The sequence below is a fragment of the Lepus europaeus genome, chromosome 17, assembly GCF_033115175.1.
Source record: "Lepus europaeus isolate LE1 chromosome 17, mLepTim1.pri, whole genome shotgun sequence".
NCBI classification, from domain to species: domain Eukaryota; kingdom Metazoa; phylum Chordata; class Mammalia; order Lagomorpha; family Leporidae; genus Lepus; species Lepus europaeus.
The window spans coordinates 59,481,848-59,499,156 of record NC_084843.1 but is presented as its reverse complement, the minus strand read 5'-3'; the positions used below and the strand labels follow the sequence as shown (position 1 = coordinate 59,499,156).

Below are 17,309 nucleotides of genomic sequence, written 5' to 3'. Positions count from 1 at the left end.
TCCAGCTGGCAGGCACGGCCCAGCCGGCGCCCGCCCACCAGCCCGCCTCGCCGCGCCCCGAGTCGCAGCCAGGGCGGCCCCGGGCGGAGCGGCGTGACGTCACGAGGGGCGGGACAAGCGCGCGCCCGGAAGTCCCGGGGCGTGTGACGTACATCCGGCGAGTACCTGGCCGTGCGGGTTGCTGCTGGCCTGTGTGCTCTGAGGGAGGGTCCGAGCCGCCCGCCGCCGCCGGAGGAGCCCCTCGGGCCGTGAGTGCGGGGGCCTCGGCGCGGGAGGGAGCGCGACCCGCGGAGCTGGGGCGGCTGCTGGGGAGGATCCTGGTGGAGGCTGGCGCTGGCCGGGCTGGGGGGGGGAAGTGACACGCAGGCGGTTCTGTGGGGCCACGGGCTGGTTCTGGGCGGGGACGGGCCGATTCGGCCGGGTCTGCCCCGTCCCCTGCGGACGTCGCGGGCATGGGGCCCATCCGTATTCCTCTCGGGGTCTTGCCGCTGCTAGACCTCTCTCTGTGTGTCTCTCTCTGCCTGTCCGTACCGTGCGTTCGGGTTTACGCAGCGGCGTCGTGTCCGCTTCCTCGGATGAGCCTCAGTCCCTCGGGGAGGCGGGCAGAGCCCTGGACGAGTACCCTTGTTTGACAGACTCGGGACCGGAGGCTCGCCAAGGCCCCGCAGCCAGCGAGAGTGGGCGCTGGAACCAGGTCTGCAGGCTGCTAGTCCGGGGCTCCTCCCCACGCAGCGCCCTGTTGCCATCTGATGTTCCGTGTCGAACCCCGAGTTTTCTCCTTCCTCCTCCTTGTCCCCCGCCCCCCACTCTCTTCCTTGCGTGGCAGAATGCCCTCATGTGCGTTGGCGTAGGTTGGTGTTTTCGTCCCGGTTCTAGCGCACGTCTGAGGGTCGACGCCCAGTTGTCCCCATCCGTATTCTCTTCGTGCGCTTTATCCAACTGCATCTGCTTAGGTCGAGATCGGGCGCTTGGGGGGGAGGGGGGGCAGGAAGCTGACCTTTAACATCTGCCCCGCAGCTCAGCAGAATTCCTTAGCTGAAAGCCAGCTGCCCACTACCTCCAGATGTCGGGAACTCTGCGTTAAAGTGGCTCCCAGTTTGTAAATTTCTTATTGGCTAATGGAGAGTTTGGTGCTCCGCCTTTCTTTGTGTTTGACTCTGTCCTGAAATTTGGGAGTTTTCATTTTAGGTACACTAGCAGTGTTTCCGTTGGCAATTTAAAGTCCTTTAATTTTGGAGTACTCTGACTTGCCATACGGTGGTGGAGTGGATCAACAATACAAAAATAAATAGAATATCAGTAGTTAAAATATCGCCTAAACGGTGTCATGAATTCTAAGTTAGATCACTTCCAAAGGTTACCCTCTGTGAGGTTGGGAGGTTGAGGAGGTACACTTTTAACTTGCGATTTATATTTGAATTTTATGTGAAGTTAATAGGAAGAGTTTTAGCTTTGGTGTTAAAAGCTGAAGGTTTAAGTCTTGGAACTGTTACTTTTTCAGTGGAGCAGGGCTGGACAAGTCAGTTACCCTAGATGTCAGTTCTTTATCTTGTTCAGTGAAGCCTGTGGAGCCTGCATGGTGGGGTTGGCGTGAGGATGAATGAGATGTGCATGTGTGGTGTAAGCTGTAAAACTGCTGGAGTTAGTACACACTAAGATTGCAAGGATGAGCTGCCGCCTGCAGTGCCTGTATCCCACATGGGCGCTGGTCTGAGACCTGGCTGTTCCAATTCCGATCCATCTGCCTGCTAGGCCTGGGAAAGCGGTGGAAGATGGCCCAAGTGCTTATGCCCCTGCATCCATGTGGGAGACTTGGAAGAAGCTTCTGGCTTCAGGTTAGCCCAGCTCCAGCCATTGCAGCCATTTCGGGAGTGAACCAGTGGCTGTAAGACCTCTCTGTCTCTCTCTCTGCCGCTCTGTAACTCTGCTTTTCAAATAAATAGATTAACCTTTAAAAAAAAAAAAAAGAAAGAAAAAAGATTGCAAGGATGGAGGAGCCAACAAGGCCATTTTCTTTTCTTTTGATTTATTTTGTTTATTTGAAAGCCAGAGTTAGAGAGACGGAGAGAAAGATTTTCCATCCACTGGCTCACTCACCAAATGGCTGCAATGGTCTGGGCCAGGCTGAAGCCAGGAGCCAGGAGCTTCATCCAGGTCTCCATGTGGGTGGCAGGGGTCAAAGGACTTGGGCCATCCTCCACTGCTTTTCCCAGGTGCTTTAGCAGGGAGCTGTATCAGAAGTGGAACAGCCAGGACTTGAACCAGTGCTCGTATGGGATGCTTGCACTGCAGGTGGAGCTTAACCTGTTACGCCAAATGCTGGCCCCAAGGCCATTTTCTTAACTTTGGTAGCAGTACAGCCCAACACTTTGTGTCTGTTGTTAGGGGTCTTTTTTTTTTTTTTTTTTTTTTTTTAAATCACCTGAAGAGTATCTTGAAGCACTCTCTATCAGTAATTTGGGAGGGATAATCTCATAGGGCTTGGAAAGCAGGAATATCAAGGGAAAACAAATTAGAAAATATAAGTAGTTCAGTTACCATGAAAAAATCCTTAAAGTATGGGGTCTTTGTCCCCTTTGCAAAATTCGTCTAAATTTGGAGTATTTCTAAATTAAAGTTTATCTGTTGTTGTTTATTTGAAAGGTATTGAGACCCTGTTGGTTCACTCCCCAAATGCATGCAATGGCTGGGGAATGTAATCCAGATCTTCCATGCAGGTGGCAGGGACCCAAGTACTTGGGCCATTGCCGGCTGCCTCCCAGGGCGGGCATTAGCAGGAAGCTGGAATTGGAAGTGGAGCGAGGTCTGGAACCCAGGCACTCTGATGTGGGATGCAGGCATTCCAGGTGGTGTCCAGATGTGTGCCCTTGATGTGTTACAATTTACAGTGATACTGTGAAGTGTGGACTACAAACCAGTGTAGGACAAATGAAAATAAACGTGTTCGCTTGTACAGGAGTGATCAGAGTGGGGGTAACCGAATGAGGGGTACTGTCTAAAGGTGAGCTGTGTCTCCCCAAGCAATAGGCTAAGCAGACCAGGCAGGATGTTTGGTTTGGGGGCATTGTAGAGGAAAGGCAAGTTGTTCTTTTACTTTCCTGCAATAAGTGGGAACTTAGGCATAGGAGCCTTGTAAGTGCCCCTAAGTTATTGGACTTCTTAAAGTTTCCAGACAGAACTGTAATTTAACATGTAAAATGTGATCTTTCTGCCAAAATATATTGCAGTGTTTCTGAAAGGGCCAAAAAGAAACCAAAACCAAAAACAAACACAAAACCCTACCTTTCCTCTATCTCTACCTCTACCCAAACTCCCAAGTTTTATTTGGCCTGGTAAAACCCAGAAATTGGATGGAAATGAAAAACATATACCTTCTCCATATTTCAGCTTTTTTTTTGTCTAGTATTCTTTGAAGAATGTAAGTGGGCTTTTGTGGTTAGCTCTTTTACTGGTTACTGTTTGTGAAAGTTTTGTTGGGTTGCAGTTGGTCATATGTAAAGTCTTATGTTTAGATGCTCTTGCTGATGGAGAGGAGTGAAAGTGCAGATTTTTTTTCTGTACTGAATCTGAGATATTGAGGCAAAAATTGAATGTGACCAGGAAATGCTGACTCTGAGAAACCTCAGGAACCACCCTAGATCCTTCCCTTCATTTCATACAGCAGTCTTCTTGCTTATTGCCAGTGTATGAAGACTTTTTAGTAGCGTGAGTCACTGTTTATTTTGTTTAGGCCTGTAGGAAACAGTAGGAAGAGTGGTGTTAGTATCAGGACACGTTAAGATAGGTCCTTGCTTAGGAACTTCCTGCTGTATCACGAACAGCTTCTTATTTTAAGACTTGGAGGATTTGTAAAATGATTCAAGCTTGATTATTTGTAGTATGAAAGGGTTCTCTTCTTGTCCCTTTGTGGTTCTGTAAAATAGTGTTGTCTTTCTTTTTGTAAACCGAGACATGTATCTGCAAAGGAGGTTAGACAAATATTGTTTAAGAAGAGAGAATGCTGGTAAATGGAGCAGGGCAGATGGTGCCAGCCAATAGGATTTTGGGTGACTGTTCTGTAGCTGTTCACAAGGATAGGTTAATATGCTTTTGTTCAGGTTATTTTCATTTTGGTTTTCCGCTTAGTGCATCTGTGTGGCCCTTTGGTCCAGATTCTTGAGCAGACGGGTTCCCTAAAGCTGTTGCTAACTGTAGCCAGCAGTGGTGTGTCTCAGGAATGTGGATGGGCAGTTGCTTGGAGGAGTGCGTCATATAGTGAAGGAAATGATATCTTCAACTCTCAGTGTAGATTATTAACTTAGGAAGCCAAGAGTGTATGCAGACAATGAATGATGTTTCTAGTGGCTTCCCTCCGAAGTGTAAAATTCTTGTCTTGAGAGGGAACGAGGTTCATTTATCTTTATTTCACCTTATACCTAGAAACATGGCTCTATAAGTGTGTATCAGAACCAGGGAATAAAAATTAGCTTCTCCAGAGCTGTTTGGCATTAGAAAGCTAATGTTTACTACTTTGCTATTTTTACAGGTAGTAAGCATTAATAATGTCTTTCATCTTTGAGTGGATCTACAATGGCTTCAGCAGTGTGCTCCAGTTCCTAGGTAAAGCCATTTCCTTGAAATGCAGGTTTCAAATTTTATGCATGTCTTTCAACAATTTAATTAAAAGTAGTCTTCATTAAGTAGAGAAAAATTTACATTAACATTTTTTTTTTCTCTTTTAGGACTCTATAAGAAATCTGGAAAACTTGTATTCTTGGGTTTGGACAATGCAGGCAAAACCACTCTTCTTCACATGCTCAAAGATGACAGATTGGGCCAACATGTTCCAACACTGCATCCGAGTAGGTTTGAAAATACCAGGTGACCTTTTGATCTTTGAAGGTCAACATCAGGTTTGGAGGATAAATCTCCACTTTTAATAACTGAGGTCCCAAAATTCAGCTTACTTAGAAAAATTACCTAGAGGACATATTCAGGGCACAGACTCATAGATCTAAGTCTCCGAAACTTTGTCACTATTCTCTTTGGTTCCATAATGGGACACATCTCCTGTACCTGCTTCTAAGAGAATAAGAAGTGGTTGGCTTTTTAGAGTAGCTTCAGAGCATCCCACTGCTGCCCTCCCCAGGGCAAGGTGAAGCTTTCACCTTGGATTGGTGTTGGCTCACGGCATGGTGATTGGGCCTGTGGACACATAAGTTGATTTCTTTCCTATTTATTGCCAATTTTTCAGCATCAGAAGAGCTGACAATTGCTGGAATGACCTTTACAACTTTTGATCTTGGTGGGCATGAGCAAGGTAAGAGATGTAGTGGAAGCATGGTCTTGGCTTATGATTTATTCTGGGCCCTCAAAGCTTGTGTCCTTTCTACCTTCTACATTTCTTGAATTTAGGATTGGGATCTTATTTAATGAGGCTGTTTTATTCATTTAGTATTTTTAAGTGATTTAAGATATAATTTGTAAATAGTGCAGAGACTTCCACTCAGCCCTTTTGTGGAGATTTATTAGTCTCCCTCTCTGTAATACATATGAGAACATATCAAAAGATTCATGGAAAATAGAAGTGAAAGATAAATTTATGTTGGTTCAAAAGCCGTGCATATGAGAGTGTCTTGAAAACTTCATGGAAAATATGTATTATGAAAATACTATGTGTGGATTTCAACATTTGTTGCACAAAAATAACCTCTTAATTCCATGTCCATGAACTTTTTGAAATACCTTCATTAATATTGATTTTTTTCTGAACCATTTGAGTACCTCATACACCTTTGCTCCAGATACCTATTTCTTAACAAAAATATTCTTTTATATAATCATACTAGTTATCCAATCTAGGATGTTCTATTTTTATATACTCTGTCATGTGTATTCCTTTTTGTCAGTTGTCCCAATAATCAATCTCTCCGTTTGTTTTTTTTTTTTTTTTTTTTTTTTGAAAGGCAGAGTTACAGAGAAAGGAAGAGAGACAGAAAGAGATCTTTCATTCTCTAGTTCATTTCCCAAATGGCCACAACAGCCAGGGCTAGGCCAGGCCGAAGCCAGGAGCCCAGAGCTTCTTCCAGGACACTCTCATGGGTGCAGGGGCCCAAGTACTTTGGCTGTCTCCTGCTACTTTCCCAGGCCCATTAGCAGGGACCTGGATTAGAAGTGGAGCAGACAATTCTCAAACTGGCACCCAAGTGGGATGCTGGCATCTCAGGCAGAGGCTTAACCTGTTCTGCCATAGCATCAGCCTTTCCTTTTTTAAAAAAGATTTATTTGAAAGGCCAAGTTGCAGAGAAGAGAGGAAGAGACAGAGATCTTGTATCCACTGGGGTTTGGATGGTCCTCAAAGCTGGGGCTGGTCCAGGCCAAAGCCAGGAACCTGGAGCTCCATCTAAGTCTCCCGCATGGGTGCAGGGGCCCAAGTACTCGGGCCATCCTCCATTGCCTTCCCAGGTGCATCAGCAAGAAGCTAGATCTGAAGTCGGGGGGAACTCAAACCAGCCCTCATATGGGCACTGCTGTGCGACAGTGCCAACCCCTAATAATCTCCTTGTGTAAAGCGTTTTTTCCTCTTGAACAGGTACAGTACGGTATCATGTATTATATTTAGTTAACAAATCTCTACTCAAAGGAGTGTGAGTATGTAGGACCTTAGCGTCTTTGTAAGTAAGTTCAAACTTGTCAAAAAGTTGCAAAACTAAGGGTGACTAAGTAGGAGCACTCTGATCTGCATTGATATTTTGTATATACTTGACCCACCTGGAACGGGTTGGTTTTCTTCCAGCGTTTTGCCCTTTTCCCTCCTCAGGCTGGGTCTGTGTGATTCCGGGTTCCTCTCAGGTGTCTTGTGTGTGTCTTAGCGATACACACTGGGCATCTTTAGCTGACGGACACTCAGTTAACATTTGGCAAGACTAAGCACCGGGTGTGACTCCAGATGCGGGTGTGATCTGGGAAGATGGGGCAAGAAGCCCGAGATTCTGTCAGATTCACTTTTTATTAAATTGAGTTGAGAAGACTTTTAGAACGTTTACTAGGTTGAATCTAAGTTTTTTAAAAAGTATGGCTTAGAAAAAAGAATATTGTAATTTCTAGTCAGCACAAGAATTGTATAGTTGGTAATTTCATTAATGTAATTGCATTTATTTTATTCAATTGGTTTTGTATCCTGAAAATCATATATGCAGTATAATCACAATTGAATAAAATACCTGCACAGAAGAAAGACGGGAAGAAAGTAGCAGAAACATTGACAGGGAGGAGTTTGATGGAGGGTTATAAATGATCTTGTTTCCTTTTTTCTATCATGAGCTTGTACGTAGGAATGGGTATGTGGTATCTTCTGCTGTTTCTTCCAAAAAAGTTGTGTAACAGCTTACACAAATTTAAATTCGGAGCCAGGTAAGACTGAACTGGTCAACTGGACAGTGCTGAAGGAATAGGCACCACATGTCCTTAGACACCTGGGAATTGTAGATTATTTGTGATAATTTAGCTTACAGGTGTTGTAAAAGAAGGGAAGTGTATTGATGTATATAGTTTTACTTCTTTTAAGGAAAATTTACTCAACAGAGACACTTTTTATCATAACGTGGCCACCGTTTTACAGAAGTGACTAAAACAATATCTATCTATGGATTTCATTTTATTTTTGTATAACTTAAAAATTTTAACTATAGGCCGGCGCCGTGGCTTAACAGGCTAATCCTCCGCCTTGTGGCGCTGGCACACCGGGTTCTAGTCCCGGTCGGGGTGCCGGATTCTATCCCGGTTGCCCCTCTTCCAGGCCAGCTCTCTGCTATGGCCCGGGAAGGCAGTGGAGGATGGCCCAAGTCCTTAGGCCCTGCACCTGCATGTGAGACCAGGAGAAGCACCTGGCTCCTGGCTTCGGATCAGCGCGATGCACCGGCCGCAGCGGCCATTGGAGGGTGAACCAACGGCAAAAAGGAAGACCTTTCTCTCTCTCTGTCTCTCTCTCTCACTATCCACTCTCCCTGTCAAAAAAAAAAAAAAAAAAATTAACTATAAAAGCAGTGTAGACTTAATACTCAAACAAACATAGTCATTGTAGAAATAGGGAAACTGAAAGTTCCTCCTGCCCTCCTTCCCCACCCCACTCTTTAGAAGTTCACGTTATTCACTGACGTGGAGGTGCTTCCGACCCGTTCCACTGCGAGGACTAGAGATGAAGGGCTTGGAAATCTGGTACAATTAAAGCGCTGCTTTCCGATCTCTACCATTCTGTGTCACAAACAGATAGAAGTAACGTTTATAGGGCAGGTTAGGCCCCTGGGTGGCCCAGGCCCCCCAGGGCTGAGCAGATGCATGGGTCAGCACACTCACACTAGTGGTTTAGGAATAACTTGGAACTAATGTTATATGCAGAAATAGTTAACATTCTGATATTTTAACTCAGAGGTTGCAAACTAAATTAGCTCCAGAGGTGAAATAGGTCATTTAAGTAAGTGGCCTCCAAGACAGTGAAGAGTAACGGCAATTTTGGCAAACTGAAGAATTCAGACGTTATCTGAAGGAGAAGCCACAATTCAGTTCCAGCTGATTATTGGCATGTGGATGGGTAGGTGTAGAATTGCCCAGAGTTGTTGTTATTTCAAGGAGGACAAATTCTGAATTTATAAAAACCAGGTTTAGGTTCATGGACCCATCAGTTTGCTTCCTCTACTCTGACTTAATACTGGCCAGGACTTAGAGAATCCATAAGGAAGTATTGTTACTGAAACGACCAGATTTGTGCATTTCACAGGTTCTTAGCTTATTAATTTTCAGTCTATATTTATATATTTTATTGATGCAATCACTAACTTTGTCTTCTAGCACGCCGGGTTTGGAAAAATTACCTTCCTGCAATTAATGGGATTGTCTTTCTGGTGGACTGTGCAGATCATTCTCGCCTCATGGAATCCAAAGTTGAGCTTAATGTATGTTTGTGTTTTCCTTACTACCTCTGTTTCTTTTAACTACTTGGCTCGGTAGTGCCAGTACTTAATCATTGGAGTGCACATTCGGTGAGAGTCGTAGTTGCAGGAAGAAAATGTTTTAAAATCTAAGGTACTGCTTTTCAGTGTCTGAGGAAACTCAGCTTAGACTGTGTAAATTAACATATGGTTTCGATCGAAGGGCTCCTGTCTGGCTCAGCATAGTTATCAGTGGTCCCTTTTGTATATCATGTATCGGCACCCTTTTTACGACTGGCATCAGGAAACCCTAGCGGAGATGTTAGACTGTGTTGAGTTTGTGAGTCTGCGTTCTCGGGTTGTGCCTCCCCACCGTCCCGCCGATGAGTGTGCTGGACGCTGACAGCCTGTTCAAGTCTGGGCCCAGGTGCCAGCATCCTGAGACACTGTCAAGCACTCACTCCAGGTTTCGCCTTTGTCAACATCGCGTTTCTTGGCGCGATGATTTCTGTAATGTTGCTTCTGTTAGTCCTGCTCCTTCACCCGTACTTCTCTGATGAACTGTAACCCTTCGTTCTCATTACTGGCAGTTGGAAGCTGTCTCAGGCATATTTATAAGCATGTTTCTCAAGTGTATAGCTCTGGGCTGATGAAGAATTGCCTATAGCGAAGCCCTTCCCTTAGTGGACCCCTTGGCACTCGCCATTCTCATTCTAGAAACTCCCCTTTGCACTCTTGGTTGTGGTGCTTTCTGAAGTGCTTAGCCCTGAAGTACTGGTCTTCCCAAGGGTCTGCTCTTTCTTTCAGGCTAGTCCCACCTATTCCAGTTCCTTCCTCTGCTGCCCAGATGTCAAAGATTCCCAAATGGATTTCTCCCATCTAGACCTCTGCATAATGCTGCCCACTAGACAACCCATGCACTGATTCTGTTTTCCAGAATGGAACTGTTCATCCTACCCCACCACCTGCCTGGGCCCGTAGTCCAGAAACCTGTGGATTATTGTCGTTTCATGACTGTTGCCATGCACTGAAGTGCTAGAAGTAACTTTCTCAGACTTGTCATTGCTCTCCTTAATATCTTTGGATAGTTCTCTGGCACAGGCAGGATACAACTCACAGGTCTCTTATGTGGCACATAAGACCTTTTCATGATCCTCCCTATTTCTCCAGCATCCTTTCTCTTTCCTGCCTACTTGAACTATATTCTAAACCTAAAGAACAACTTGTGTTTTTTTTTTCTTGAACAGGCACAAGTAGCCATTCCCTGCCTGGGTTCCTCTTCCGTTCTCCGCAGCACATTGTAAAATGTCCCTTCAGGGAACTCAGGGTTCAGATGTGACCACCTCTGAGCAGCTTTCCCTGACCTCTCACACTGCATCACCAGTGTCTGTTGTGTTTGCTGATTTTCTTATGGGTCTCTCCCACCAGACCTGAGCTTCCATGGTAGGAACCTTGTCTTACTTTTTTGTGAAGTCACTGCACCTGGCAAAACATTGGGTACATATAGGCACTCTATTACTGCTTAATGAATGACATCCTTGCTCTTGTTTTTCTCTCATGTTTCCTGGGATTCAAGGCGGTCACAGCACCTTTCCCTTTTATCTCTTCAACACTGCTTTCCTGTGGCTGAGAATTGGAGGGCCAGACTCGAGATCTGTGTCAGCTGTGACTTTTTGTCAGTCTCCTGTAGTGTTCATTCAGCGCTGCTACCCTAGGCTAGCTCATTGTGTCTCACACGAGTGCCACAGGTGGGTACTGCGTGTGAGTTCATGGTACTGAGGTGTAGGTTTTACTCACTGCGGTGTTAGAATCCATTGCAGCTGACCTCTCAGGTGGGTGCCACGATGCGGGCTGTCCCTTCCTGCCCCATTTCCTCGGGCTGATGCCAGTACAGGTGCTTCAGGGCAGCCGGCACTGCTCCCTGTGGCTGCTGCCTTCACACCTGAGTGCAGAGCCGGGGCCCGAGTTCTTCCTCCTCCTTTCCTTGCTCTGGAGACCCAGTTTAGGTTCCGTAGTTTTGCTGAGACTTTCCTCAAGCCCCAAATCACCATGTGTTTCCTTGAATTTATTTAGTATTAATATTCTGTCCTCACTCATCGTGACAGTCATCCACCGTGCTGTTTCCCTTCCAAGCTTTGTGAACACAAGTGTGAACTTAAGAGGGAGGGTTACTTGACCACAGGGCTGGGTCTTACCCTTTGTTTCCTATCTCAGTGCCTGAGGCAGTGTTTTGTGTGTGTTGGGCAGTCAGCAAACCTTGGAGCGTTCCTGTAGTCATCTTTGAGGGTCTGCAGCCAGAGCACTCTTCTAGGACCCTGCTGACTGTTCTGAGAGTGCTTGGTGGCTGAGTAGTTCTGTTGCCTCGGAAACAGACAGCCTTCAGCTGTGACTGTTTTGAGGCAGGTAGGGGCTTTTCACCAAATGTTAAAGGTGTGTTATATGGTGTCAGAGATAAGCCTTTAATCAGATGTGAAGATGATCTTATTTCTACCTTTCATTTCATGCCTTATAAGACCTGAAGCTGCTAGCTTTCCTTGTTGATAGACTTCCTAGGTTTCACTTTGTTTTTTATTTTATCTTGGCTTTAGGCTTTAATGACTGATGAAACAATATCCAATGTGCCAATCCTCATCTTGGGCAACAAAATTGACAGAACAGATGCTATCAGTGAAGAAAAGCTCCGTGAGATATTTGGGCTTTACGGACAGACTACTGGGAAGGTAAGAGGAGACTCCTGAGGAGACACGGGAGTGCTGGCCACAACTTTAAAGCACTGCTGCTTTGCTGTCTTTTATTACTTTTAAAGGTTTGTTTATTACAGAAACAGGGAGGGAGGGAGGGATATTTTCCATCTGCCAGTTCACTCCCCAGATGACTGCAATGGCTCAGTCTGGGCCAGAAGCTGGGAGCCAGAAACTCCATCCTGGTTTCCCACATGGATGGCAAGGTCCCAAGCACTTGGGCCGCCTTTTGCTAATTTCCCAGGCACATTAGCAGGGAGCTGGATTGGAAGCAGAGCAACTGGGACTTGAACCAGTGCTGATAATGGGGTGCTGGCATCACAGGCAGCTGCTTAACCCACAGCACCACAAAATGCTGGCTCCTATTTTGCCATATTGATTCTCTTCTTTCAGAAGTTTAAAAAGGCTTAGGATTTATTTTGTTTTGGGTATTTTTGTGACCTTGCTGAAGGCAGGGGCATGCTGTTTAACCATTTTCTGATATTAAACTCCTTCATTATTTGAGGAGTTGGTAGAAAAGGCAAAGTCTCTTTAGAGGGTTTTCTGAGTGTCTGGGAAATTTTTTTTTTAATGGAGCCACTTTTTTTTTTAAGATTTATTTATTTATTTGAGAGGTAGAGTTATAGACAGAAAGACAGAGAGGTCTTCCATCTGCTGGTTCACTCCCCAGGTGGCCCTAACAGCTGGAGCTGGGACGAAATGAAGCCAGGAGTTTCTTTTGGGTCTCCCACAGGGGTGCAGGGGCCCAAGAACTTGGCCATTTTCCACTGCCTTTCCAGGCCATAGCAGAGAGCTGGATCAAAAGAGGAGCAGCTGGGACTTGAATGGGATGCTGGCACTTCAGGTGGAGGCTTAATCTACTATGTCACAGTGCCAGCCCCGAGAAAGCTTTTTGAAGGAGCCATTAGCCCAGATCAGTTTTATTCTGGACAGGAGAGGTCAGGTTATAGAGAAGAATAATCATTCATATCACTTTTCAAGCACTGAAATTAAACCTTTTTTTTTATACTTAGTGCTTCTTGCTGAGAGAAGTAGGACTGTTACCCCATTCCACAGATGAGGAGCAGAGTGATTTGTTCAGGTCTACACAGTACGCCAGCGAAGTGGCTTTATGTATGGTTCCTCCTGTTGAAAGAGGAAAACAGGCTTGTGAGAGAGGAAGTCTAGACCAGATCCAGTTCCACAGGGATCCTTCAACTTTTCAGCTTGGGGTTTTGGCATATTCAATGAAATCTTCCTTTTCTGTGACCTTTGATAACTCTCTCACTTTTTTACCTAGTTCGTCAGTCTTGTCTCTTCTTGGTTACCTGATCTTTTGTAGAAATTTTTTTTTTAGGCTGACGCTGTGGTTTAATAGGCTAATCCTCCGCCTTGCGGTGCCGGCACACCGGGTTCTAGTCCCGGTTGGGGCGCTGGATTCTATCCCGGTTGCCCCTCTTCCAGGCCAGCTCTCTGCTATGGCCCCGGAAGGCAGTGGAGGATGGCCCAAGTGCTTGGGCCCTGCACCTGCATGGGAGACCAGGAGAAGCACCTGGCTCCTGGCTTCAGATCAGTGCGATGCGCCGGCCGCAGCGGCCATTGGAGGGTGAACCAACGGCAAAAGGAAGACCTTTCTCTCTGTCTCTCTCTCTCACTATCCACTCTGCCTGTCAAAAAAAAAAAAAGAAAAAAAAAATTTTTTTTTTTAAATAGCTCATTTAGCTTCCCCTCTTCTGTCTGAGTGTTAGGACACATGACTTTTAATTTCCTTGGGATAGCCTATCAGTATTTCTGGGTGCTATGTTAGTGACTCTGTCCTTTCTAAACAGTCCCAGACCGCTTCAGTCCATCAGGGAGGGTACTGACTTTGCAGATGAACGTACTCTGGAGAGATGGACAGACACACAGAGACAGAGGCTGGGGTAGGAATGTGCTGCCTGTTCTACTCTGAGAGCACGAAGCCCTGCGAGGTCTCATGGGGCCTGGACCACATTCCTGTAATGAATAGCTACTTAGATTGGCTTTTAAGAGCAGGGAAACTGGTGGCGATGACCGCCTCCTCAGGCTCTCTGCCGTGGAGATAGTAACGCCTTTCTTGTTTTGCCTGCTTTAGGGGAACGTGACCCTGAAGGAGCTGAACGCCCGCCCCATGGAAGTGTTCATGTGCAGCGTGCTCAAGAGGCAAGGCTACGGCGAGGGTTTCCGCTGGCTCTCCCAGTATATTGACTGATGTTTGGACAGTGAAAATAAACGAGTTTTACTTCTCTGGACTGATCCTATTCACAGCTTCCTCATGAACTTTTCTAATAAATCAAGGAAAGCTCTCCAGCCATGTCTGGTGTTGAGAAGCCAAGAGTCTCTGTCAGCTCTCATCGCCCAGTGGTGACATGTGCTCTTCTCCGCACTGTCGGGAGGTGACGCTGCCCACGCACTGGTGCAGGTCGGAGTCCTGGGGAGTGAAGCTGTGTGCCATCCCGGGGGCACCGGAAAAGAAAAACACGTCTCACCACTGTGGTGCATTTCGAGCGAAAGTGATTCTATTTTTTAAAGAAAGTGTTGTTATTGTAATTGGTCTCCCTCCTAACTATTTTGAGTTCACAATTTTCTTGGTCCAGAGTTTTCTATTTTTTTTTTTAAACTAGTAAATGGCATTTAGATATTTCATTCAATTATGAACCAATACAATTAGAGGCCAGAGCTCAGTTGGGTGGCCCCACTCCTGCTGAGTTGGCAGGTTGCTGAGAGACACTCCCCTGAGCTCCCCGGCTCTATAACCACCTTGTAGCCGGAGGCATCACCTTGTGCACGGAGAGTGGAAAAGGGTGAACCCTGGCCTCGCAGTCGTGGCAGGCTTCACTGTGGAAAGCTAGGGGCATCCCTCCCCCCGGGGATAGACATTGTTCACTGTGGAAAGTGCATTGCTGGGTGGGTTGTTACTATTCTACTTATAAGGTTACAAACGTCAGCCGTCTTTGCTTTTATACCATTGTGAAATTTCTCTGTATAGCATCTTTTCATTGTCAGTTATAAAGTGACTTAGCCTCATTTCAGAGTTGAGAACATCTCATGTGGTCATGTACTGCAGGTGTGTCTCAGCTACTTTTGCACAGATTCTGGGGGAAATTGTTCTGAACAGAATGACAAAGTTAATAGCTAAAGAGGTCTTAATTCTGTGAGTTGAGGACTTAAAACTCTGGTCTTACAGTACTTGTTTGAATCCAGGGAAGATTTCCTCAGTGGGCTTTAAAATTTCCTCTTGCAGAATTTGGTCCCTTTATTTGTGAGCTCTTTTGCTCAGATCTTTTCTTCTTACCAGTTATTTTATTTTTATTTTTTTGGTGTTTATTTAAAGGTCAGTATCTGTAGCTTTTCCAGATTTTTTTTGTTTGGAATGAAACTACCTTTCTCACGTCACAAAATCAGCAGGGGACAACACTAACCAGGGGCCCTCTGTGGGCTGCTCCTTCGCAGGCAGCCTCGTGTGTCAGTGAGCACCCCGGACACAGACATCAGCATCCCCCGAGGGGGTGAGGGCTGTTTGCATAGCGTTCCATTTTCTCAGTGCCACGCGTGCAGTTGGGTGGGTGTTCATGATCTTAACCTGTGTTCCGCCCTTGCAGTAGAAGGAGAAGGGACAGGAGGTGGTCTCAGGAGCGGAGGGGCCTGTGTGCATTTTTCCTTTAATAAAAGAGTCGAGGTACTTTTTGTGATGGTGGTGCTCATTTGCAAAGGACTGAACTAAATTCTGTGGATTCCTCCTTGTGTGAGGGTAGGGAGGATGCGGATAGCATATTTCTGGGGTGAGAGAGTAGCATTCTGAAGTTGGGTTTCCTGTTCTTTATCTTCAGCACTGACCTGCAGGGAAAGCCTGCTGTCACTGCCGGGGCCCAGTGCAGAGGCTTGGGGGAGTCAGCCTCCGAAGTGCATGTGTTTCAGTCGTTCCCAGGCATTGCTGGATTAAGACACAGTTGTTGGTTTGGAAAGGGGTTAAAGCCTTAAGTGAACAAATATAGCTAAGGGTGAATGAACTAGGTAGTTAACTTGTATACTTTTGATTTCCTTTAGCTAAAGGTTACCTGTACTTCTCAACTCAGAGACATGGGAAGTATGACTGCTTCAGTGTTAGTTTTCTTGTTTTTATTTTTTCTTATTTCCCCCTAATCACTTTGTAGCAAGCCAGAGAACCATGGAAGTCAGCTCTTTGTGAAAGTGGTTTATCTTGGCCACTGGAGAAAGCGGAGATGGCAAAGCCAAGTAGATGTCCAGTCTGTTTCTCGCCCCACAGAACAGCATTTGTGTAATAAGTTAGCTGAAAACAGGATCAGAGCCTTGTGCGGGAACTCCCGGGATTGAGACTTTTCATTCTGTTTTATCAGAGTGTTTCTGTGTCCTATTTCAGGGAAAGTAAAACAGTCATTTACAAAAGAAAGTCAATCTGTATCCTTAACATTTTAATAAAAAGTTAAAACAAACTTGCTGTTTCTTTGGTTTGTTGAGCCTGAACATACCATGTCATCAGTTTGGGGAGGGAAAACCGGAGTTCTTCCCTACATATGGGAAGAAACATTCAGAGCTGTCAGACACTTGAAATCTGCTACCAGGAATAAAAACAAAAGGAGGGCCACTAGAGGCACCAAGTGTAGGGCCGTGTGAGCGCTCTGGAGCACGCCGTGGACAGTGGGCCGGTGTTGGAGCAGTCTTGTATTAGTGTGCTAGCATGGGCTGAGCCCAGTATAGCTCAGTTTTACAAAAAGCTGGAGAGAATCAGTTGAATGCTGCATTTGGTGAACTAGGGGAAGGAGTCTGCTTGTGTGTGTGTGTGTGTGTGATATTAGGCTTGTAGGAAGGTCTGTTGTCAAAACCCCCAAGGGAGATTCCAAAACTCAGGCACTGGGACACAGAATGGCAAACCAGAGGCAGCCGGGTCTTCTCAACAGGCATTGAGCTCTTAGAGGCTGGCCTGTGAAAGGATGCTGTGGGCTCTGCGGCCAGCGGCGTTTGTCCCGCTTGAGGTAGAGTGAACATGTACACAAGGGTCTCGACTTGCTGGCTGTGACTGGGACTGCTGTGCTGTGGTCTGCCGTCAGCACAGCAAAACCTGACGCACAGCAGATGTGCACGCTTGAAGGGACTCCGAAGTCTTTTTTTTTTTTTTTTTTTTTTTTTTTTTGACAGGCAGAGTGGATAGTGAGAGAGAAAGAGAGAAAGGTCTTCCTTTTTGCTGTAGGTTCACCCTCCAATGGCTGCTGCGGCCGGCGCATCTCGCTGATCCGAAGCCAGGAGCCATGTGCTTCTCCTGGTCTCCCATGCGGGTGCAGGGCCCAAGCACTTGGGCCATCCTCCACTGCCTTCCCGGGCCACAGCAGAGAGCTGGCCTGGAAGAGGAGCAACCGGGATAGAATCTGGTGCCCCGACCGGGACTAGAACCCGGGCTGCCGGCGCCGCAAGGTGGAGGATTAGCCTGTTAAGCCGTGGTGCCGGCCACTCCGAAGTCTTGATTGTGAGGAAGTGGGGCAGTAAAAATGAGGCTGTCTTCCATGCTTCCTAACCAAAAGAAGATAGTGCCTGCCCCTGGAAGGTGCTTGGCTTAGTGCTGCTCATGCTGCCGTGGATTGCCATTGCTCATTCTCAGGTGGGTGTCGCCAGGAGCACCAGGATCAGCGTCCTACTCCTGGGATGCACC

The 17,309-nt window shown here is 46.3% G+C and overlaps 1 protein-coding gene across 2 annotated transcripts; it reads left to right on the top strand.

Moving 5' to 3' along the window:
* Positions 1–140: 140 nt before the first annotated feature.
* Positions 141–16,098, top strand: SAR1A (secretion associated Ras related GTPase 1A). Of its 2 annotated transcripts, XM_062213913.1 has the most exons (7): positions 141–248; positions 4,526–4,599; positions 4,722–4,841; positions 5,234–5,299; positions 8,827–8,930; positions 11,495–11,626; positions 13,740–16,098. In XM_062213913.1, the coding sequence occupies exons 2-7, from the start codon at positions 4,542–4,544 to the stop codon at positions 13,854–13,856; spliced, it is 597 nt and encodes a 198-aa protein (XP_062069897.1). In that variant the 5' UTR covers positions 141–248; positions 4,526–4,541; the 3' UTR covers positions 13,857–16,098. The 2 variants fall into 2 exon arrangements, with proteins under 2 accessions (XP_062069897.1, XP_062069898.1); XM_062213914.1 differs by lacking the exon at positions 5,234–5,299.
* Positions 16,099–17,309: the final 1,211 nt, after the last annotated feature.

What these genes read in the sequence shown, in the direction of transcription:
- SAR1A (XM_062213913.1), top strand. Translation starts at nt 4,542, where the DNA reads ATGTCTTTCATCTTTGAGTGGATCTACAATGGCTTCAGCAGTGTGCTC. An exon ending in CAGTGTGCTCCAGTTCCTAG is followed by an intron (nt 4,600 to 4,721) that starts GTAAAGCCATTT and finishes TTTCTCTTTTAG; the next exon opens with GACTCTATAAGAAATCTGGA. An exon ending in TGTTCCAACACTGCATCCGA is followed by an intron (nt 4,842 to 5,233) that starts GTAGGTTTGAAA and finishes CCAATTTTTCAG; the next exon opens with CATCAGAAGAGCTGACAATT.